Here is a 23,024-nt window from a genome sequence, read left to right as displayed (position 1 = left end):
TTACTTTCCCGAGTTTGTAACATTCCAGGTTTCTGCAGGAACAATTCAGAAAACAATTCTAAACTCATAGCATAGCCAAAGGGAGATGATAGATCTGCATAGGCACAAATGCTCTCATTTTACATCAATGAACACATAAGTGATTCACTTACAGAAGCAACTGAAACTTGTTACCGATGTTATAGGGCATAAACTTCAATAACAGAACTACTGACACAAACACTTAAGGTTCCGAGGAATTATTTATTTGTAATACTTCAACATTTAGTATCCAGCTATTACAACTGTAGTTGTACTGGCAAGTAACATATACAATCTACAGAGAGAGGTACTTCCTTGGAAAAGAGATGCTGTAAGCATTTTATATTAGACATTAACACAATGCTTGGGCCTCGATTACTAGCAGCTTTGTCCTGCCTGGATAGTGAGTTACAGTCTGTGCAACTACTTCTGCACTTCTAGATGGCTCCGTCTAACCTAATATAATGTTGACACATGAGTAAGAATGAAGTCAATGTTGCAGGATAGTTTGAGCCCTTGACAGTGGTGGAGGTCATCTGTGGAAGCTACTTGGATAGACTGTTCTGAGCTGCTAGAGTGAATCCTGTACTGCTTCGCGTATACATCAACAGAATGAGAAGTCACACAAATTGACCTGTGTATTCCATTTAGTTGCATCTTTAAGTTAAGCAGTTTTGTGGTTGGTTAAGAGAAACAACAATCATACACAATTAAGCTGACTAGAACTAAACAGTAGCAATTCCTCTTTTCAGTGCATAGTACACGGAAACAATATTTACAGAGTAGAGGTCAAAAAATCCCTTTGATATTTTTGTATAACAAGTAGTTGTTTGATGTCCCTCACAGAGGCTGAAATCTTCTAGATTACAAAGGATTTGGTGTGCTTGAAATCCTAAAGGAAACAAGCAAGGTGACAGAGGTAATAGTTGAAGTATATTAACCACATTAACAATTTATATTACAGAAACAACTCAGGCATGCAAAACAAAAAGGAGCACGACTGTAAGTTTCTTTGCACTGCTACACTAAACAGAAGTAATATTCTATTACAAGATAGTAGTAGTATCTATTGAGCATCTGATGGACAAGGGCTTTAATATTGCTCCTTCCCACTCGAAACAGCCAGGTAGCTGGCCTCTTATCTACATACTAGATAACAAAATACATGCTGAAAACGTACACACACTATTAAATGTGAAATACCTTTTCACTTGTAGATTGAGAGCTGGACTTCCTGTTAATAGAACGGGAGAGGGTATCAGGTTAAACGTGTTTTGTTGTAGCCCTTCGAAAACATTATGAATGTATTTGTTTTGATTTCAAGTAATCCTTGGGCTTTTTTCCCATCTTAGTAAGAACTACAAAGTCTGCAACAAATGCACTTGATGCTTTTAGACAGCTGTCATGATCTCATGAGCCACAGCCAAATTACCTTTCCTAGCTTGTCCCTTCAGGCCTTCCAGGTACACTTTGTCTAATTGGTGACCAGTATAAGCAGTACTGTATGTTAATGTAGAATTCTTCAGTACATTGCTCTTCTACATGCTGTTACCTACAAGTGCTCCAATAATCTTTTCAAAGTAAAAGGGAAAAAAAACATTGGAAGTGAGCCTCCAATAAAACATGATTTTAAGTCTTGTGTAGGAGCACTGCAATAGAAGAATTCTGACCTGCTAATGAGGGTTAACTAGTGGCAGTTTAAGTGCATTAAACAAACACATCCCAAAGGAGCAGACGAGATGAAATTACCAAACCCCTTTCAGTCATATTTTTACAAGAGAGTTCCTGAAGTAATCTGCAGTGGGAGATGCGAGGACAGCTCCGTTTGGTCCTCAGCATCTCTCACCCAGTTTGAGGAAGAAAAAGGAATACCTCTTAGCTGAGTCAGAGATGTAAAACATAACTACAAAATATATATATATATATAACAAAAAAGATACATCTCTGCACATTTATCACAGTAATAATACTCGATCCATTTCCTGACCAGCACGCTGGTTCTAATGAGGAAATCAGTCGGTGTGCTAGATCAGGTTTATTTCAGTGTTCAAAGATGTCGCTGTACGAGAGAAAGTCCTTAAACGAACATCACAGTTATTAAATCATCAGGATGTAAAGGAAGTTTACAGTGACACGGATAAAATATAAAGGTACTTACTGGGAAGAGCTTTCCTCTGGGTGGAGGGGAAAGGGAGAAGAAAAAGAAAAAATGAGCACACATACATACTATATATTTCAAAATATAGAACATAATAATATGATATTGTGTATTATATGACATATAACGTAACGGGAGGTCTTTGGAATATTTACTCATCGCTTCGGTTGCTAAGTGAAATCTCAGCGTAGTGTGAGTTCGAACAGAAAAAGATCAGGTGGCTTTCAAAGGTAACTTAAATTCTACATGAACAGGGATGCTAACATCAGCTCTGTTACTTTCAGGCAGCAGTCTTTCACAGACTAAACGTTTGCGGTCCCCTACGGCTGTGCTGAACTCTACAGGTACTGATATAAATGCTATGGAAAGGTAGATCGCTTGGGCTTGAGGTTTTTTCCCGGTAATCCTCGTGTTTCGCTATGTGCTCTTTCACCACAAACCAGAAGAGGGAGCAAGTAAGTTAGTTAGTTAGTTCATCAGAACTTCATCAGAACTCAGCTGCTCCAAAAAAAAGCCCTGCATGGATTACAAGTAACCTCGTATGCCTTGTTTTTTGCAGGATCTTTCTTTCCCATTCCCTCTCAAAAGTACAGCAGAATCTCAAGAAGCCAGGGTTCTGCTTGCTGCTTTCCTTACACTGCTGTGTGCGAGCCTTATGTAACTGTACAAATGCCTCCATCTCACTGATAAAGTAGAAGCTGCGTTCTCTGCAGTAGCAGGCTGAATAGAAATGCACAGCGAAGTTGCTGTTGTAATATAATACCCTTTAGCTGTAGTGCCGTGGAATTGAAGTGTGAGAAGTACATGTTATGGTTAGCAGAAATATAGTTTTGTTTTGTTGTTTCTTAAACCGAAGAAAGAGTGATTTTACTGTACTTACTTGAAAAACACCTTTTTTTTTGAGCACAAAGTACTATAAGGCCACACAGTGCCATTAGCAGAGCCACAATTACTACAGCAGCGATGATACCGCTTACATTAAGGTCATCTGTAATTATAAAAGATAAATACAATGTTTTAAGTTTTAAAAATATCCATTAGATGGATTTTTTTTTTCCCCTAATTCCTACAGGTACCTTTTCTGTTTATGAGTGGACTGTGACCTGAGCTTTATAAATTAGTACCTACCACACAAATGTGGGTAAGAAAGGATTACTGTATCACAGCCACGTTAACAGGAGTGCTTGATACACTCCATATCCTTCCTCTGAGTCAAACAGTAAGGAGAGAGAGGTCAAGGGACACAAACTCCTTGTTCTAGCTATTCAGCATAAGTATTACTGAGGCCGTATGTCTCTTTGACATTTCTGTTACTTAATCTTTGTTACATTATCGTTATGTAGAAGGCCGATTACTTATTTGGATCCTGACTACAAGACATTAATACACTGATGTAAATTTTACCCAAAGGTTTTTGCTGTCTACCAGAGCACAATTCACTTGGGTGAATATTTCCACATCAGGGGAAATCTATCTTGGTAGATTGTTCCCAGTTGATTAATATCAAGTATTTTATGCATTAAAAGCTTTAATGTAGTGATTTTCAACTAAATTCTAAGAGAGAACCAAATAACTGCTTTATGGAATACTTTAACAAGAAATAGTAGAGCTTCTATGCAGGGTTATTGGTGGGTTTTGTGTTTGTTTTTCTTTCTTTTTGGAGACATGCTGTTGCTCCGGCGAGTATAAATGAGTTCTTTTCAGTTTCAGTTCTGATCTGTTACGCTACGATCTCACACAGATACATCTCAAAGCCTTGTGAGGCTATTAGTTAAAGAGGAAAGGAAAAAAAATACCCATAAAACTACACAGATAAACTAACAGCGGGCTGGTACATTATGCTGTACAACACCCATAAAACCATTCTGAAGCATGAAGCTTCTCAGATGGACACTGCGGTTCTGTGACATTCACTGCTGAACAGCATTAAGGGCTGGATACTGCAATCATTTTAAAGTACCCAACTAACTGCTTTTCTGTAAAATACAGTGAGACACACACACACACAAGGAAAAGAAATAAGGAATGCTTTAAGCAGCCACCCTCACTACATATAAAGTACCCTAATATATGAATATTATTCTTCCCCCACAATACTGTAATCACATAAAAGGCTGTAATTCAATCTTAGTTTCTCAACCGTATCACACAATGAAATCAGTTCAGATGCAAGACCGTTTTCTGCCCCATTTTATTCTGACACATACCAACTTGCATTCGCTTCACGGAGCATTTCTGAGGTAATCCAATCCCATTTGAGGCTACACAGAAATACTCTCCAGTGTCGTTCTTCGAAACAGCGTTAAATATCTGTTAAGACAGAGTCCAATGCCATTACCAGAACGGGAAAACAAAAACAAAAACACGATTTCCTGCAGTATAGAAATTTTGACATATCTTTTCCCCCAAAAATCTGAAATAAAATGAGAACTTCTGCTCTCATGTTCATCTCGATCCTGCTCCCTACTCATATGCTTAGACCTTAACTTCAACTACTTGTACATGAAGGTCTTCTGGATGGGCATTTTTACTAGATGGAGTGTACAAAATGTAGTACAAAAGATACATCCCAAGGATTTTATTTTATTTTTTTTTCCAAAGAAATGTTACTTTCTCCATTATTCTAATGGAGAAATGCTTAGCTGCATTATTTATGAAATACTTCTAATGTAATAATTACAGCCAGAAAGCAGAAAATGGATGCTGACCTCATAACACTTTCTGTGTTTCTCTGTAATTATTTTTATAATCAGATTTGTTAAATGTTCTCCCTTTAATGTATCCTATACACCAAAACTATGACTTTAAAGAAGAGATTAATGTTTCAGAGTAGCTCACAGTGTGCTGAAATATCTACGGCACCCGTCAATGAAATGGCACAAATGACGTGGCACAATTTGGTTTCCAAACGCGATCATTTCCAAGAGCGGAGTGTCCCTAAAACTGACTCTTCTAAAAGGAAATAAATAAGATCTCAACTTAGCAGTATGTGATTTTTTTTTTCTTTTTAGAAGGATCAGCTCTAATGCTTGGCAGGGGGAAATGGGGCTGAGAAAGAGATGGCCAGTTCTCACAGGGAACGTAACAGAAAACACACTAAGTTGACTTAAAGCTACAGCACGGTCCCAATGACAATGCAAGTACAGGGCTGGAACCTTTAAATGCCACTGCAGAGATTCTGGACTGCTGCATTTTCCACTGAAGTGTGTTGAGTTGCAGTTTTAAGGCACTATCAAATACAACTCAGTTGACATACTGAGAGATCATTCCCACCTGGAGCTGGCTGGCTAACCGATGAGGTGAAATTTGTCATTTATTTGCTAGATTCTGCTCATTTATAACTACTACAGCCTTATAAATCACCCACTTTTCCTACCACACTCGACCTCTATGGTTTGTCATTGGTCTGAGGCAGAAACTGTACCCTATAAATTTGTTATCACATTTCAGCATGACATTGATTTCTGAGGGAGGCCTTGTGCCTTGGACTAAAGCCACAGTGCATTTCTGAGCTGTACAGAAATTTGGTTTTCTCTATGGCTGCTTGTTACAGTTGGTTACTGCACTTACCAGAGTGCCAGACTTTTTATTCATGGTGTAAGTTATGTCGGCTGTTCTAGCAGTGCCCGTTCCTGTCTTCTCCAGTAAGGCAACACCATTCTTGTACCACTGGTACTCAGATGGAGGAGATCCCTCAGCTTCCTTGCAGCTCAGCTCCACTACTGTTCCTGTCACTGCAGAGCTGGGTACCACACATACTGGAGTAGTGGGAGGAACTGGAAAACAAAATCGTACCTGTTACACAGTCTTATCAGTACCGTCTATCCCACAACTGTTTGACAGTCACTGAGGAGGTGAACGCTTGTGTACATGCTCAACAGCTACCACATTAATAAATAGGGGCTCTGGAGACAGGGTGGATGGCAGAGCTCTGCTACTGAGGAGCACTCAGTAAGGTCTGTAAGCTGACAAAAACAGTGAAGGCAGAGGTTTGCTCCTTGGGTCCCTCACCACATGGCACCATATTCATTTTTCCATCCTTTCCCCAAGTGGGAAAAAAAGAAGCAAAGAAAAAACCCATATAGCATAATAAAAAAACATCTCTCCTATACATAAAGTCCGCAGATTGCTACCTGGCATTATGCAGGCACTGCAGCAATTTCTCCTTCCAAAAACAGGAGGGGACCATAGCACATTAGAATGAACTGCTGCTTTGGAATATTTGATAAGTGTTGACAGATGCTGTCCAGTGTCAAACAAGATCAGATTCTCAGCCACTGAGTAGCTTCAGTTTTAGTAGAAGCGGAGGTTTCATCATCTCATTGATTGTCACACTTGATGATTTTTGACAATGAAAACACACGTTCATGTCAATAAAGAAATTATGTTGCTTTCTGATGCAAGTGTTCATTTCTTTGAACAGAACAGGAATGTAAGCAAGAACATATATTTATTAGCCAACCCAAGAAAGATCCAAAAATCCAACAGCTACATCCTACATGGACAATCATACATGTAACACCATTGAATTTATTTACAGAAATCTAAGTGATAAGTTTTCTTTGTACCCAACACTGTGAGAGTAATGGTAGCCTCTCCCAGGCGTTGCCCCTCTTCACTCTTCACACTGATTTCACAGCGGTAGGTCCCAGAATCCTTCCTGGTCACATTTCTAATACGGATTCCTGTATTCAGCATCTCTGCTCGGTCTCTAAGATCACCTTTAAGAGAAAACAAAGTGGTTTCTGTTCATTGCTTACAGAAAATATGTTTCTTATTGACTGGTTCTTAAACCCCAAACAGATTATGAACTTATGCAACGCTAGATATCTGTCACCAAGGAGCAATATGTAATCCCCCTCCTAAGACAGTAAGAAACTTCCACAAACTTCTCCATTTTGTCCAGAAAAAAAGGTCACCTGAAATGTGAATATAGAATACTTTTTCTTCTGCAGACATTTCAAGAAAGTACGTATAGCAGTAATCATATGACTGAAAAAAAGAAAAGATGGTTTTCCACTTGGAGTGATGGCAATCACTGACTGACTTCTCTTACAGAAAGGATTCTGAGCGAGACTGCAGCAAACTATTTGACTTTTTAAATTAGCAAGAAAAAAAAAGAGATGGATTTAGCAAAGATATGGCCACTTCTCTTACAATGAGCTTTTCTTCATTCAACAGTGTGTTATGAAATTAAACTTGCACAAGCAGAACAAGGAGTTCTAGTGTCTTTGTAACTGAAACATATGCAGGGAAAAAAAAGTTCATCAACAAGACCAGCACATCTTGCAAGCTCTATAAACTAACAAAATTGCTGTGGCCTTATTTTACTTCTCAAGCTTTACTTGTCACGTACAAGGTACCAAAGAACCACGCTTTCTTCAACAGATAAGGCTGAGGTAAATCTTCTAAACAAAGTATAAACTGAAATTCTACTTTTGAAAAGGAGTACAAATAATTTAAAATGTACTGCTGAGTTTATATTTTATGTATATAAACATCTTTGCATTATTCATATCTAAGCCCCTAGCTCTACAGCAGGCTTCTGAAACCTCTTTGTTGGGTAGGAGTGCAGAGCTTTCAACATTTTTTTTTTTTTGGCGAGTTTACGTTTGAATGTAATTTCATTTTTAAAAACCCTCAAGGGACACGTGCTGTCGATTTTCTCTGTCTCCAGTTTTGTTATACTTCACTTCCTTAAAAACGTAACTGAGTGTTGAGAATTTTCTGAAGAAAAACTGTTCATTTTTTTTTCGCCGAGAAAACATTATTTTCCTCAAAAGGACAAAAGTCAAGAGCATCCCCTTTCAGTTGTTTTCCTAATGTTATTCCCGAAGAGAGTTGATATCTGTGCACGTGAATGACATATTAAGCCATTAGTCTAAGCGTATAGTACTATACCTTTAAATTCACCTTCGTAGTAAACAAATGAAACTCCTTGGGAATGGATTTTCTTCCATTCTATTCTTTGGCTGGATGACCCTTTTGAAAATTTGTGCTTGCAACTAAGAATGGCCTCTAGAGAGGGAAAACAAACAAAAACAAAAGAACAAAGAGCAGAAGAGAAAGTTAGAACTTTCAGCATTGCATACAGTGCACATTCAGGTTCCATGACTTTAATAATCTCCTTTAAAAGAGATTGAGCAGTTAGTATGGGTCAGATCTATTTCAAATGATGTCATCAGACCTTCTCCAGACAAGCACAAAGGAGAAAACAGAAACCAGTAATATCCCCATAGTTCAGTGGCCTTGGGATCAAACTTCAGATGTTAGATGAGTAGAGATTCCGTACTACTCATTCTATGTTTCAATACGTTTGTCAATGAACAAACACCATTAAAAGGATTCTCTTCCAGTTGTTATCTGTATTGACTCTGCAGTCATTATCAGTAGTTTACCTGTAACAACGCAAATGAAAAACACAACAGTAATTTAACCAGGTTAAATATTCTAAGTTACTTAAATGTTTAGATACAGTTTCACTTTGATTATTTTAAGGGGATGTGGAAGATGAGCATATGCTTCATTCTTATTCAGCCAAGGACCTCTTCAGCGCAAAAGTAATAGCAGTACAAGGGTAGCAACAACCAAAAGCAGACTAACCAGCAAGTAGAAAGCCAGGGGTTGGGGCAAGGGAAGCAGGTAAGCCAAGGGCTGTGACAGTACTCAGGAGATCCATTAATGTGTACGTGTTCTTCTAGAACCTAGAGTGCTGTATGAGCACTTTCACCAGTGAACTCCACTCACCAAAGAGAAGGGGAGAGGCTTAGTTGTCTGCACTTCACCTCAACAGTATTACATGTTGGTGAAGCTGAAGGCAGCACTTAATTTTTGCTGGTTTGCACATACATCTCTGAGTTGCACACAGCCCTGCTACTGACTGAACTTGCAAATGGGAAAACTCAGGTGATTCAAATGAGGTTCAACCCAGCAAAGTGCAAGGTTTTGCACTTGGGCCAGAGGAATCCCAGGCATACATACAGACTGGAAGGAGTAGTCCTTGAGAGCAGCCCTGCAGAGAAGGACCTGGGGGTCCCGATGAATGAAAAACTAACATGAGCCAGCAGTGTGCTCTTGCAGCTCAGAAAGCAAATGGTATCCTGGGCTCCACCAGAAGAGGGGTGGCCTGCTGGGACAGGGAGGTGACTGTCCCTCTCTATTCTGCTCTTGTGAGACCCCATCTGGAGTACTGCATCCAGGTCAGGAGCCCCCAGTACAAGAAAGACAGGGAGCTGTTGGAGAGGGTCCAGTGAAAGGCCACTAAGATAATCAGAGGGCTGGAACACCTTCCCTATGAGGACAGGCTGAGGGAGCTGGGCTTGTTCAGCCTGGAGAAAAGAAGGCTGCAGGGTGACCTAATTGCAGCCTTTCAGTACCTGAAGGGAGCCTATAAACAGGAGGGGAGTAACTCTTGGAAAGGGTAGATAACTGCAAGACAAGGGGAAACAGTCTTAAGTTGAAGGAGGGAAGATTTAGACTGGATATCAGGATGATCTTTACTATGACAGTGGTGAGGTGCTGGAACAGACTGCCCAGAGAGGCTGTGGATGCCCCATCCCTGGAGGTGTTCAAGACCAGGTTGGATTAGGCCCCAGGCAGCCTGGTCTGGTATGTAATGTGGAGGTTGGTGGCCCTGCCTGTGGTGGTGGGGTTGGAGATTCATGCTCCTTGGAGTCCCTTCCAACCCAGGCTATTCTGTGACTCTGTGAAAGCACCATGTCTATCCCTCAGACTGGGACAAAGACCCCTAGGACTCCAGATGCATTGAACTGGGCTCCAGCAGTCAGGAGTCTCCAACTTTTCTTGAGAAAAAGAAGGTTCAAAAAACTGCTCACATTTCTGCCTGTCCAATCAAGTTTCATAGTATCATCATAGTATCATAGTATTGTGCGAGTTGGAAGGGACCTTAGAGATCATCGAGTCCAACTCCCGGGATTCGAGCCCTCTGTGTAGCAGAGCGGCACTTCTACCCCCTGCTCCACAGGGGGGGATTCGAACCCGGGCCCCCTGGTGTTGCAGACGGGAATTCTACCGCTGCGCCACCGGTAGAATTTCCTTTAATTACATACAACAGACACCCCCAAATATTACACAGAGGCTGAGATTTCAGGAATTACTGCTTTTTATTATAGTTGCCATAACTGGGTAGGAAGCAGAACAAAATTAGCACCTCTTAAGAGGAACAGATCAACCACTGTTTTTTATTCCCTTGCAGCATGGCATAAGCATATGCCATCTCTAATATGCAGCCTGCATCATAATATTTATGGTTTCCAGTCAAGTCTATAGACATGATGGGGGAACTGAAGAGGGAGAGAAAGCCTGAAAAACTATACGGGAGAGTTATCTAGACAAACTCAGTGGTTTCATGTCTGTGGAATAGCATGCTGGAAAACGTATTTATTTTCCTCCCTTCAGTAAATAATGCTTCAATATTAATAATAATTGCCTGGATTATTTCCTCTGATACTGTCTCCAACCGCACATCTGACTGTCTCTGAATCTATTAATAAGTGAAATTTAGTATCTCTCAGGATCTTCTGTGAAAGAAACAAATACAATATTGATCTTGACTTCTTGTCTTTCAATAGAGGCGAGAGCATCATGTATCAAAAGCCCTTGTAGTTTTGGCAATGCCTGTCTGGTTTACAGGAGGCAAATACCTACTGATAAAATGTACAACCAGCCTGCATGAACCAGCATCTTCATTTCCAATATCAGCAAAAGAAAGCTGAGGGGTGATCAAGAGGAACCAGCAGATCTGTCCATTCACCTTATAGACTTGTATACATTTCCAGCCTGCTAGATTTACGTGTTTGTTGCCCTCTATGTTTTAATTAAAAAAATATTTTCTAAAAGTAAGTTTGGTTAGTTATATATATAACTATACTACATAATTTTATATGTGGGCCAGGACCATTCCTTTTCACTCAGTGCAGCCTGGGCAAGACAAAAGGTTGGACACCCATGCTTAAAGTTTCATCTCCCAGGTCTGTCCTGTGAAGAAACAAAAAGCTTCAAAGGGGTCAGTCTGGTAGCCCTAAGAATCTCTCATGGGTAAATAATGTTCAGACTTCAAAGAAAAACAATGAGACAAGAGGGCAATATTTGCCAGAAACATGTTACTCATGTACTGGCTGCTTCCAAATACATGCGGTGCACTCAGGAAGCCTGAGGTTCCTGACTTCAGGTTGAGTGGCTGGGTGGAGCCTTCCTGAATCTTAAGATTTGCTGAAGTTTCCTTTCCATTCTGTTTTTGTATCCCTCTAACAAAGAAAAGCCATCATTCAAGCTCAGTTTGCTTTTGCTACTGACCTTGTGACTGCTGGCTGGTCCCCTGAGTTGGTCTGTATTGGCTGAGCTGTCTGCATCAGCTGAAGTGTTCTCAGCTTAACAAGTCACCTCTGTCTTGAAAGAGCTGCCTGTCTCTTGTGCTACTTTTTTTTTTTCCTCTTAAGAAAAGTCTAGTATTGATGCCCTGCCACTAATCTTATTCAGAGAAAAGGTACAGAAAGGGAGCAGTGGTGTGCACACAGAACAGGAAAAACATAACTAAAGCCTTTCTTACTTACGGTTCTCTTCTGCTTTTTCCCATACTAATAGAATCAGTGAGAGAAATTTTCCAGAAACAATCTACTTGGTTTTCATTAAGATAGACCTACAGGAAGCTGTTCACCAGCAGAGGCTCTATCAGCCTGGTGAGAACCCTCAGGGATCTTGGAGAGGTCTGAAGGGCATTGGCTTTGGATTTATGTCTGGTCCAGGGCAATTATTTGATTAGCCCTCCCCTACAGTAATAAGAATTGGAAGTGAAAATAAAAACACATTTCAGATCAGCTGCATTTAGATTAATAGCTAAGTCAACCTGCTTCTACATTCCCTTAGTGCAAAAAAGCAAAAGTTATGTCCATTTCCATGTTAAACTGATCTCATACAAATACCAGAATAACAAAGTACAAGCCACACATATGGGTAGGGAGCTGACAGCTTCAGAGACAAAATACTTCATCATTACCCCATGGATGAATAAAACCTCAGCAAAAAGCTCTTTAAATTCTGAAATTCCCATCTCTTTGCATTCCAGCCAAGTACGATGAAATAACAACAAAAATCCACACGAGCCACATACCTCACATACTTATACATTACTAGGATCTCTTTCTCATCTATTCAGCTAACGTCAGGCTTTCTTCCCTGCCTCAACTTCTTTAGCTGATTATTGGAAATCATTATCCACCCATGACAAAAGTCATGATAAAAAGCATACATTTAAGACAGTCATTAAAGTTACTGCCATTTTAAAAATAGTCACTAAGTTATAGCTACTGACAGTGGAGGAAAAAATAATGGTAAATTCACTAACTCCTCACATCTCTGTTTCAGATTAATGCTTTTCCTATCCATCAGCTCACAGCACTTTGTGCGGAAGGAAATAAAACTAACGTTACAGGGTGGGCTACCAGGACTGAAAAACAAGTTTCAAGAACCACGGAATAGGTGAGGCTGAAAAGGACCTTTGGAGAGCATTTAGTCCAACTCCATAAGCAACTGAAAATGAAGACAAAACAAAGATTACAAGAGCAGCCAACACAGAGAGTAGGATCAAGACCACCACCCTCCCTACCGCCCAAGGAAGACATTCTTAACTGCACAGCTTCTGTCGGCATAGCTTGCATATATTTATTACATATATTTTTAATCAGAGCAACGCATATACTATACCTTTAAACTCCTCTGCTTTTACGTTTTTATTATCTGTTTCAATAGCAATTCCAGCCACATTACGATCTGCAAGGACAAAAAGAAAAGCAGTTCAGTGATAAATGCTTGTACTTTTCTTTAGTGTTTCAGCAGTTTTTGAGACTTCCTTAGGCAGTACAGCTTGGATATTGTCTGCTGAGTACTTGACTAAGATTTAGAGTGTGGCTGGCCACGTGGGTAGCCTTGAACAATACATATTTTCCTATGACCTGGCACCTGTAAAGAAAAAAGTATATATATACATATATAGAGAGAGAATAGTAATGTTTCTCTGTAACAATACTGTGGTAATATTTACACGTGAGAAGTTCAGTGTAAACAGTAGGTGCTGTTATACTGAGGCAACATCTCAGTCTGTTTTTAGTTCAGGTGACTTGCATTAACCTGTGAGCTTATTTTCCACTGTATTTCTGTTATATGGCAGGCTTTTTTCCTGAATACCACAAACTGTTTATCCAGGTTATCATATGTGCAGTATCTGACAAGAAACTCAAGAAAGTACTTCAGTCTGCATTCCCTCATGATTCAGGGGTGTCCCTACCCTGCAGGAATGACTGAATACATTTCTTTACACAAGTTTATATTAATATTTTTCCAAAAGCATCTCAAGTTCCAGAGGATTTAGATAAGTTTTCAAGACAGTATAGACACTCATCTCACACTCTATTTCCTATGTCCACATCAGCCACTGAACAACTGCTACAAAGGGTATGAAGAAGCGAGCACAACTCCCCATCACCAGTATTTAGAAATATGGCCAATTCAAAATAGGAGTGTAATCTTATTTGGAGAGATAGAAACTAGTCCAGCTTGACCTGCTATTTGCCTCTTGCATACACAAACCGCCTTTGTTCAAAAATTAATTTCCCATCCCTCATTAGGCGTATCTGGGATACCCAATGTTGTTCTGAAAACATGAACAGATAGAGTATCCCTTGCTACTTATTATCTTCTTTTGGTTCTTCATTACTTCTGTCTGTGTGTTCATCATTTATCATTTCATTGAGTCTGTCTGGCTTTCAGCTATGAGTACTCACAGCTCTGACTTAGGATGACATTTTCTTTATACAGAGATAACATCCGTGAGTCATCTCTTGCTTTTCTTCCCAAGATCATTCCCTGTTGTTCAAGCCTGGTACCATATACTCCATTCTCCATCTAAAATGCTCCTGTGGGCCCTTTTCCATAATGCTCTAGTACTTCTCCAAGTTCCTTTAAAAATACAGATTCTGGCATACAAGTATCCTGAACCATAGTGGCAGTGAGTCAGAGAGCAGTTAGAATAGCTATTTGAGTCCGCACCACTACAGCAGAGGTTCAGTTGTTCGTTTCTAGTATCCAGTTGAGGTGGATTGACCTTGGCTTGCTGCCTGTCATCCATCTAGCCACTCTCACTACACCTCCTCAACAGGACAAGGAAGGAAAGTAAGATTAAAATGCTTGTAGGCAGAAATGGAGGGGGATCACTTGCCAGTTACCATCACAGGCAAAACAGACTCAACTGGGGAAAACCAATATCATTTACTGACTGAGTGGTGCAAAGAGAATAGAGAATGAGGACAGTCAGTCATAACATTTCCTCTCTGACAGTCCCTCTTCTGCACACTTTAGTTCATCTCCAGTGCTGGGCTGTCCCATGGGCTGCAGCTTACTTCAGGGAACATCCGCCTGACCCCACCATGGGCTCTCTAAGGCTGCAAGGGCAACTATACTTGGGCACCTGCTGCTCCTCCTTCTCTCTGCTGTGTGCCTGCAGGGCTGTTTCTGCTCCCCTCAACTCTCCCTGCTGTGTTCTGTGTGTCCTCTCTTCCTCAAACAGTCCCTGAGGCCCCCCCAGGGTGGCTGCTGGGCCCAGTCATGTGTTTGGCACTGGTCAGCCCAGGCCTTGCCTCACACAGTAGTCCCACAGCCTCCTAAGTGTGCCTCAATACCTGGACCCTGGCACACCTGCACTACTACTCAGAGCTGCTTGTTTTCCAGGTATCTCACTACCTCTCTCTCCCAAATCCAAATGCACGTCCAACATTCCTTGTTTCTCAGAGAGTACAGCTTCACACTAGGAAATGAAGTGAATTTTCACATCTGCAGATTAATAAATGATCCAAATTCATGTGCAGCTCTCCTGTCCTCAACATGTCCTAATCACCTTTGTGTCACCCCAGAACAGTTACGGCAGAAGTTTATAATATGAAAGTAAATACAAAGCGAAGATTACAGTTCAGGCAATGACATTTATGTTCCCTCCGATTACAGAAACAGCAAAAAATATTTCCATTACAAATCATGCTTGCAAATTTTTCCGCTCCATCAAGAAAGGAAACTTTCCTGTTGGACTTTTCTAAAAGTAAAACAGAACAAACTGCTAAAAGAGCCCTGAGGAAAGTGGAAGAGGGAACCCCTCTTCTCCCCCAGAACTTCCTTAAGTAACAGCTGCCCCTGCACCTACACACACAGCCCATCTATGATTTTGCCTAAGCTTGCCCTAAAAGGGATGCTGAAATAATTCTCCTTTACATTCTCTATTAAGCCCTATAAATCAGCTTTTACTTTTATCCAAACCCGTTCCTAGAATTGTTAAAAAAAAAAAATAAGTGTCCTATAAGCCGGTATGTAAAAAAATCACGTTACCTACTGAAATAACATCTTCCTTCACATTTTCATGGAAGGTAGAACAGTTTGTTTTGAGGCCCTGCCTTCAGCTAAACCTGAGTAGGAAGCATTTCTAGGCCCTAAGTGTGTGGGTAAAGCCATTTATAAATATTATTGGCACATCAGCCTTCTGTCTGCACACCAAACAACCTGAACACTGTATGACACACAACATTTCATAAACTTGAAAATTCTCTCTCCTCTTTAATACAGTGATCATGAAGCTCCCTGACCTGCTTTAAGTATTCTTGAGCTAGAATACATGATAGGAAGTAATGTTTTATGGCTTCTGGAGCAAGATCGTGGACTTACTAATTTCTGTGGAAGTTATCGTGAAATTACTCTGTATACTTTGTATTGGGAGCTTGCAATTGCACCAAGTCTGTGTATTTCTTCCTGGATCAAGGCATTACAGAATACACAAGTCCGGTAATGCAATGTAACAGGTACAAAACATTTTGTAAGAAAAAAGGAAAAAAAAGAAATCATACTCCTCATGCACAAAGCCCTCCTTGTCACATACAACCTACACATGTACATGCTCCTCTTCAAGAAACACGAGCATCTGAGCATTAAGATGGTGCAGTGGTAGCTGATGATCAAAACCTGATCAAGCAGCAGAGGACTTTAAAGCTAGAGCGCTTCTTCCTTACAGTGCCCTTTTAGAAAAGTTTCTGCCAACTATTCAGAAGTCAGTACTCAAGCACTGGATTTTAATTCACCATATGAAGAGCAATAGAGAAAAGATGACAGATTACTGTACTACCAAACTTTTTAATTCATCAAATGCTTTCATACACAGACAGAAAAACAACGAAACCAAAAAACAAACAAACCCCTACTCTTCCATAAGTAACTTAATTTGTTTGAAACTAGGCCCACAAAACGCAGTTTCCATTTAATTATCACGCAGCTGTAAACTGACACTAGCTGGAAGAATCATCAAGGAAGAGTGTATTAGTCAAACCAAATCAAAGGAAACTGTGGTGCCTGGAGGAAATTGCATGAGAACAGAATCAAAACAAAGTAATAAGTACAAGAAAAAACGTAGTCTTGTGGTATTTGTTTTGCCAAGTTCTAAGTAGCAGGTGGCCAAGAGAAAGCTGAACAAAGGATTTCAAAGGATACCGAAAGCTTAGGAAGTCCAGTGTCCCAGGAATAAAGAGATAACACAGACAGTTCTCTTACAGTACCTCCCAACAGAGAACAGGAAGGCAACCGTTATGAACTCAAATGACGCCTTGTGTCTTATCGCAGTCACAATGTTCACATGGCATTTGGCGCTTGTGTTGCCATATTTTTTTCCTAAGTCAAGTAGCCCACAAACAGCATAGTTCATAAACAAGAAACAGAAGTGAAGAAACTACTTAACCTCAGATAGAATTTATCACCTCAGATAAATTTATCACCTCTGCAGAGAAAGACTTGGGAGTCCAGGTAGACAAGAAGCTAGACATGAGCTGGCAGTGTGTGCTTGCAGCCTGGAAGGTCAACTGTGTTCTGGGCTGCATTAAAAAAAGGGACAGCCAGCAGGGAGGGGGAAGTGATTGTCCCCCTCTACTCAACTCTTGTGAGGCCCCATCTGCAGTACCACATCCAGGTCTGGGACCCTCAGTACATGGAAGGACATGAAGCTCTTGTAGAAGGTCCAGAGGAGGGCCCACTAAGATGATCAGAGGGCTGGAACACCTCTCCTATCAGGAAAGGTCAAAGGAACTGGGTTTGTTTAGCTTGGAAAAAGAGAAGGCTCCAGGGAAACCTCATTGTGGCCTTTCAGTACTTAAAGGGAGAGTATAAACAGAAGAGGGAATGGCTGTTTATGAGGAGGATTGGTTTAGGTTAGACATTAGGAGAAAGTTTTTCACACAGAGGGTGGTGATGCACTGGAACAGGTTGCCCAAAGAGGTTGAGGATGCCCCCCATCCCTGGAGGTATTCAAGACCAAGCTGGATGTGGCTCTGGGCAGCCTGGTCTGGTGGTTGGCGACCCTGCACATAGCAGGGGGGTTGAAACTGGCCTGTATTGAAATGATCATCTATTCTATGATTCTATGTGGTCACCACAACCAATAAGTTAACTATCATCTTGCTCATGGTGGTGCAGGCACTGTTATCTGCAGTGTGCCAGGGTTGAGGCCCACCATTATTCCTAGACACACTGCTGTCACCAGATGAGTGTTTAAGCAGCTTTTGTCTTCCATCAGTTCATGTGGTAAACACTAGCCCACAATAAACATGCTGGAAAGAGCTAGGGACTATTAGCAGACACTGCAACTGCAGGAATCTCCACAGTGTTTGCCAGAACCCCCAGCCAATTTCAGAAACCAGTGATTTATTAACCAAAACGTAGCCTGGGTTGAGCACAAACAGCCCCATTTAGGAAACATAATAAACATGGCATAAAGAGTTCAAACTTTAGACAAGGGCTAGAAGAAATTAACATGCATTGTGGAAAAAAACAAACAAACAAAAAAAACAACAACAACAACAAAAAAAACAAACTCAACTTATATCTCCCATTTATCTTGAATATTCTTGAACCGTAATAATAATAGAACAGGATTTACTTTAGGAAAGTTTATCTGTTTTGCAATAAAAGAAAGAAACAAACAACCAGAATCTATCCTGCATACCTTATCTACCACAGAAAACAAACATGAGAGTAGACTCATTTGCAGAGAAGGCTGTAGAATCCATCTAAGTCCACATGCATGCAGCAAGTTTGTATCTTACTAGGCATGATGCAACTATGCAAAGCACACCAATCCAAGGAGTAATGAATCTTTTGGGGACGGTGAACAAATGGGGTATAAAACACCAGAAGAACTCAAGGGGTTTCTCAGCCATCCCTTCACTTATGTGGTGTTAGCTGTCAGCAGATTTTATAATGTTTTGGAAACTGCTGGACTTAACCACAGTAAGTTCTAGTCATCCAGGCACCAGAGCCAGTGGGTAATACATACAGTGCCTGAGAGCATCTTAACACTCCATGAAATACGTGGCAAGATTTTAAACACTCTTCTTGGCTAATTATGACACAGTCCATACAGATGTTTCTAATCAAGAAAAAAAACCTAGGGATCCCATACCATGTACATGTGTTATCTATGCTTCAGAGGCAAATGAGATATTTCACTACTAGCTTCAAAAATTGGCCTTTACTAGGTTAAATTTTTAATACTTTTATAACTGTTAAGAAAAACTGCTCCTCAGTAAGACACGGTGCTTGTTCCCTGGCACTACAAAGATGTCACTGAAGTTGTATCTGTGCTGCTACAGTCTCAAGCTGAGGGAAAAACATACAGCTACTTATTTTCAGTAAACAGTACTAGGAATGCAATATCTTGATCTTCACTCTTGGGAATGACCAGTACATAAAAAGCAGCAGTCTTTTAGATACTCAGAAGAAACAAAGGGTAAGAAGATTGGGGGTGGGGGGGGGCGGAAAATCATAGGCAGAGTAACACAGCCTAACTTCTATGCTTTAGCACAGCCTGTGAATTCCTACAGGCAGTGTCTTTTCTGATTCTAGATCAATAATTCCAAGAAGTACCTTGTAAGGTACTTGCATTTGTGCATACAGATACCTGTTCACTTTCCCTCATTCTCCCTGACCACTTTCCTATAAGGCCTTTCCTAATTCCTGACAAATCTCATATTCACAGAGAAATTGACTAGTTTTACAGAACATGGGAAAGAAAACAAACAAACAAACAAAAAACAAACACCAAAAAACAGACAAAAAGCCAGCTAAATCCAACATCTGGTTTGGCTTCCCTTTTGGAAGAGAAGCTATTACAAAATTACAGTTCCAACTCTACAGCTGAGTAGTAATCTTACATGCAAAAACTGACCTTCCCCCTGCTCCCCCAGAAAGTTCCCCCAAACCCAAAGGCATTTTCTCCTGTTAGAGACCAGGCTCAGAGCCACACACAGTAGATTAGTCCTCTCCTCTGCCTGTTCTCCTGAGCCATTCATTTGAAGCTTCTAACAAGGACAGCGTCCAGATGGTAGGGTAGTTAGAAATCCAACATGCATTACATGTCTTGCTGAGTTAGTCATCAGGCACTCTCTTCATACTTTTCCATTAAAATATCTCAAAGAGCAAAGGTAGTCAAATTCTTCATATATGTATGTACATACACACATATATTTCTACAGATACCCAAGCAAGACATAACAGCCGGACTTTAAAGTACCCTACCTGTAAAACCTCTATTACATCAAAGGAAGGTGTACGTTAGGTTGGTTTCTCAAAGCATGACAGAGTAGTAGGCAGTTTCAAATGAAAACTCAGGTTAAAGCATTTAAATGGCCTCAATGCTCAACTTCAGAGTTTCTCTTGAATTTACTACTTATTGCAGATCTGGAGGTCTAAAGAAAAAAATAAAATAAAATTAAATTTAAAAAAATCCAAAAACATAAGGATTGCTATTTTAAATTAGATGTAGCATACAAACAAAAATTACAGCAGTTCTTCACATTCATCTGTTAGAGAGTATGTTTTTAATCAGAGTCAGCAAGCCTGCCTTTGTGATGGAAATCATGCGAGAAGCAGATCGGAGAATCATACTACATCCAGCTGGGAGCTGCTCCCTAGGGGACCAGAAGCTTTGTCAGTACCACTAAGAGCAGGATTTCTACCTGTATTGAAAGCTAGTGTCGGTTGGTCTGAAGAGCTCTCAATCTCGCAGGGGTGAAAAAGCTCTTTTGTTGTATTGCCTCAATTACAGAGCAGTCTAGAAATGCAGTTCTCATTCAGGATGCCAGCCTAGGGACGGTTTAACGCCGGGCTTTGTTTCTGTGCTGTTCAGTGCAATCTGAAAGGCCAGCACACCAGCCGAGGTTGCCTTTGCTTTTACTCTCAAGATATCTTTTTTGCTTAACTTGAAGGTCAGGAATAACAAGAGTACAGTTTTCAATTATCTTTAGTTAGCAGCAGCAGTCCTGAGAGTTTAGGATCACATTCATGATCACTTTGGAGCACAGCCCCAAGGACAGCAGGCTGGCAAGGCAGAACTGGAAGTGCCTGTAGAGGAGAAAGTAGGGAATAAAAACAACAAATGGCATGGGACAAGAGAGGAAGGGATTATATAGGTCAGCCTTTATGAAGAAATTGAACACCGAACTAAATGAATTCCAGAGAATACCACACAGCCTCCAAATTGCTTTTAGAAGTCCCAACACAGATTACTGGCGTGACGAGGAGTGGGAAATTAGAACGTATATGCTTTTAGAGATACGTTATTAACCAAACGACTATTTATGGTTCCCGTTTTCACAGCGGCTCCACGGAGACCTAACTCCAAGGCCTGCTGCCCAGCGCCCGCCGGGCTGCGCACTCGGGTTGCCGCAGCAACGAGACGGCGGCTCAAGGCAGCCTGCAGGCACTGGAAGGCCCGGTGCTGCGCCCACTGCTGCCCTATTGCAGGATGCTGAAGACTTGTGTCCTATGCCATTGCCTCTTGGCTGCTGCTGTCCCACGCACCTCATGTAGCGCACAGCAGCAGTGAGCTGAAGAAACAGGTCTAACAATTCAGCAAAACGCTTGTCTGTTCAAATACCTAAAGAAATTCTCGTAGCGCGATTACTGAGTTTACAGAACAAAGCCGAGCCCCCACTGCAAACTGGCATGTCCCTCTGAAGTCAATAGTACTGGGCTGATTTACATCAACCGTAAAATCAGCCCTTGTGTTTCACAAGGGAGCTGGGAAACAAGAGAAAACAACTCCCTCAAATGAGCTACACAACCATTTGGGCTCTCAGTTCAAGACAAAAGTTCTACAATTGATTGCAGAGGTCTGCACAGCGCTCAAGTGACTTTTGCTGGGACTGCCAAGCAATTTCAAAAGGACAAATGCTTTCAAGAAGCTGGGTCGTATATAAGCCCACAAATACACATCTAAAAAAAGCCTGAAAACAGATTCAGTTTACTTTCCGGCTGCACCAACCAGTCATGACTCCCGTAAACACCATGTAGAACTGGAGTTCCTGCTTGCTCGGATCCAGAGGAATAAATGAACTCCCTCATGGAAAGGTCATGTTTCCAGATCCTAGGAAAAATATCAGGTCTCTAGGACTTCAAATCTTGGAAGCAAATACACTGTTCTAGTAAGGGAATGTTTCCTTCCATAAGTAGTATCATCCATTTGTGCTGGAATTAAATTTCCTAAGCATCCTCTGTCCCTCCTCAGGTTTAAAGCTTTTTTTTCCCCTCCACATAGGGCTTTTCAATCCCTTTTTGAATAATCTAAGCATTGCTACAAAGCACTTTCACTGCAGAAGATGAGTACCTATTTATCTTTAGAAGACAGACCTTAATGAGTACCAAACTAGCCATAATTGGGCACTGCAAAGAGATCCACAGTAACAGGTAGAATCGCTAATTAAACCAACCACATCCAAACATCTCATTTTCAGAAAAAATTAATAATAAAAATCAAGCCAGCACTGTCACCTTATATCTTCCACTGAAGGAAACGATAATCTGTAGCTTAAAAAATATGTTACTGTCTCAGAAGCAGACATTCACCTAAAATATACTTTTGTACTAATGTGGATTGGGTGCAAGAACAGCTCCTCATGGCAAGCTTTTAACGAGGGCTTCGCACAGGCTTCCTTCCATTCAACTTCTGCTGACTTTGGAACAAACTATGACTTCATTCTAGCTAGCGTGTTCATTAAACAAAAGCGTATATACATAAGAATCTTTCCAAAAACAGTAGGATGCTCTTTAAATGGAAATGTCAGGTTTGTGTAATGCCTTGTGGATTTAGGATTTGTGAAGATTTTCAGCAGCTGAGGGTGAGGTGTCACTTGAATGAATTTCACTTGAATTGTGAATTTTAGGATTGCGCCTTGTTAGCGATCAGAAGCACTGGACTATGCAGTAGCTTTTTTCCTCACAGCGCTACAGACCAGTTTCTTTGCTAATACAAGCTGTAAGTACAATGACCACTTCTCTCCCAGCCAAAGAATATGGTGAACTCTTCCAGATCATCTGCACGCAGTTTGCCAGATTAGCTCATCCAACTTCCATTCACACATGATCCCATAATACTGCCAAGTTTGCTCAACAGTCTCTTCCTGCCAGGAGCCGCTAACAGTTATGTTTGATGGCTATTACTTTCAATCAATATTATGGTTTACAATAAAAATACATGCATATAATGTATCAAGAAGAGCAAGAAAAAAAAGATGATGTTTTGCATGCTGGAAGATGGAGGGGGATTAGAAGAAATCCGCCGGAAGGTAGAGCTAAGAACAATAGGTCACAGTATAGTAGGTGCCAAATTTTCCTCAAAGGGAATGAAGAGGGCAATAATAACCACCGTAAAGTCTTCATCCCATTAAAAGCAACACAAGCAAAAAAACATATGTGTATTCAGATTAGAGAACATTAGAAGAGCAACGCTGTAACATTACACAGGAAACAG

At 40.7% G+C, this 23,024-nt stretch overlaps 1 protein-coding gene across 2 annotated transcripts in view; it reads right to left on the bottom strand.

Moving 5' to 3' along the window:
- Window positions 1-224: 224 nt before the first annotated feature.
- The window catches only part of JAM2 (junctional adhesion molecule 2), a 32,581-nt gene continuing 9,781 nt past the window's right edge, over window positions 225-23,024 (bottom strand). Inside the window, exons 2-10 of one of the 2 annotated variants that reach the window (XM_072331836.1) lie at window positions 12,902-12,967; window positions 8,081-8,197; window positions 6,748-6,900; window positions 5,750-5,955; window positions 4,387-4,489; window positions 3,060-3,167; window positions 2,180-2,195; window positions 1,225-1,255; window positions 750-913 (exon numbers count right to left, since the gene is read on the bottom strand). In XM_072331836.1, the coding sequence (XP_072187937.1) occupies window positions 881-913; window positions 1,225-1,255; window positions 2,180-2,195; window positions 3,060-3,167; window positions 4,387-4,489; window positions 5,750-5,955; window positions 6,748-6,900; window positions 8,081-8,197; window positions 12,902-12,967 (833 nt within the window). In that variant the 3' untranslated portion in view covers window positions 750-880. Of the gene's footprint in view, window positions 914-1,224; window positions 1,256-2,179; window positions 2,196-3,050; window positions 3,168-4,386; window positions 4,490-5,749; window positions 5,956-6,747; window positions 6,901-8,080; window positions 8,198-12,901; window positions 12,968-23,024 lie in introns of both variants that reach the window. The other variant, XM_072331828.1, reaches the window with a different exon arrangement.

The sequence above is a fragment of the Excalfactoria chinensis genome, chromosome 1, assembly GCF_039878825.1.
Source record: "Excalfactoria chinensis isolate bCotChi1 chromosome 1, bCotChi1.hap2, whole genome shotgun sequence".
NCBI classification, from domain to species: domain Eukaryota; kingdom Metazoa; phylum Chordata; class Aves; order Galliformes; family Phasianidae; genus Excalfactoria; species Excalfactoria chinensis.
The sequence above is the reverse complement of the archived record's forward strand: the minus strand, read 5'-3'. Positions and strand labels throughout refer to the sequence as shown.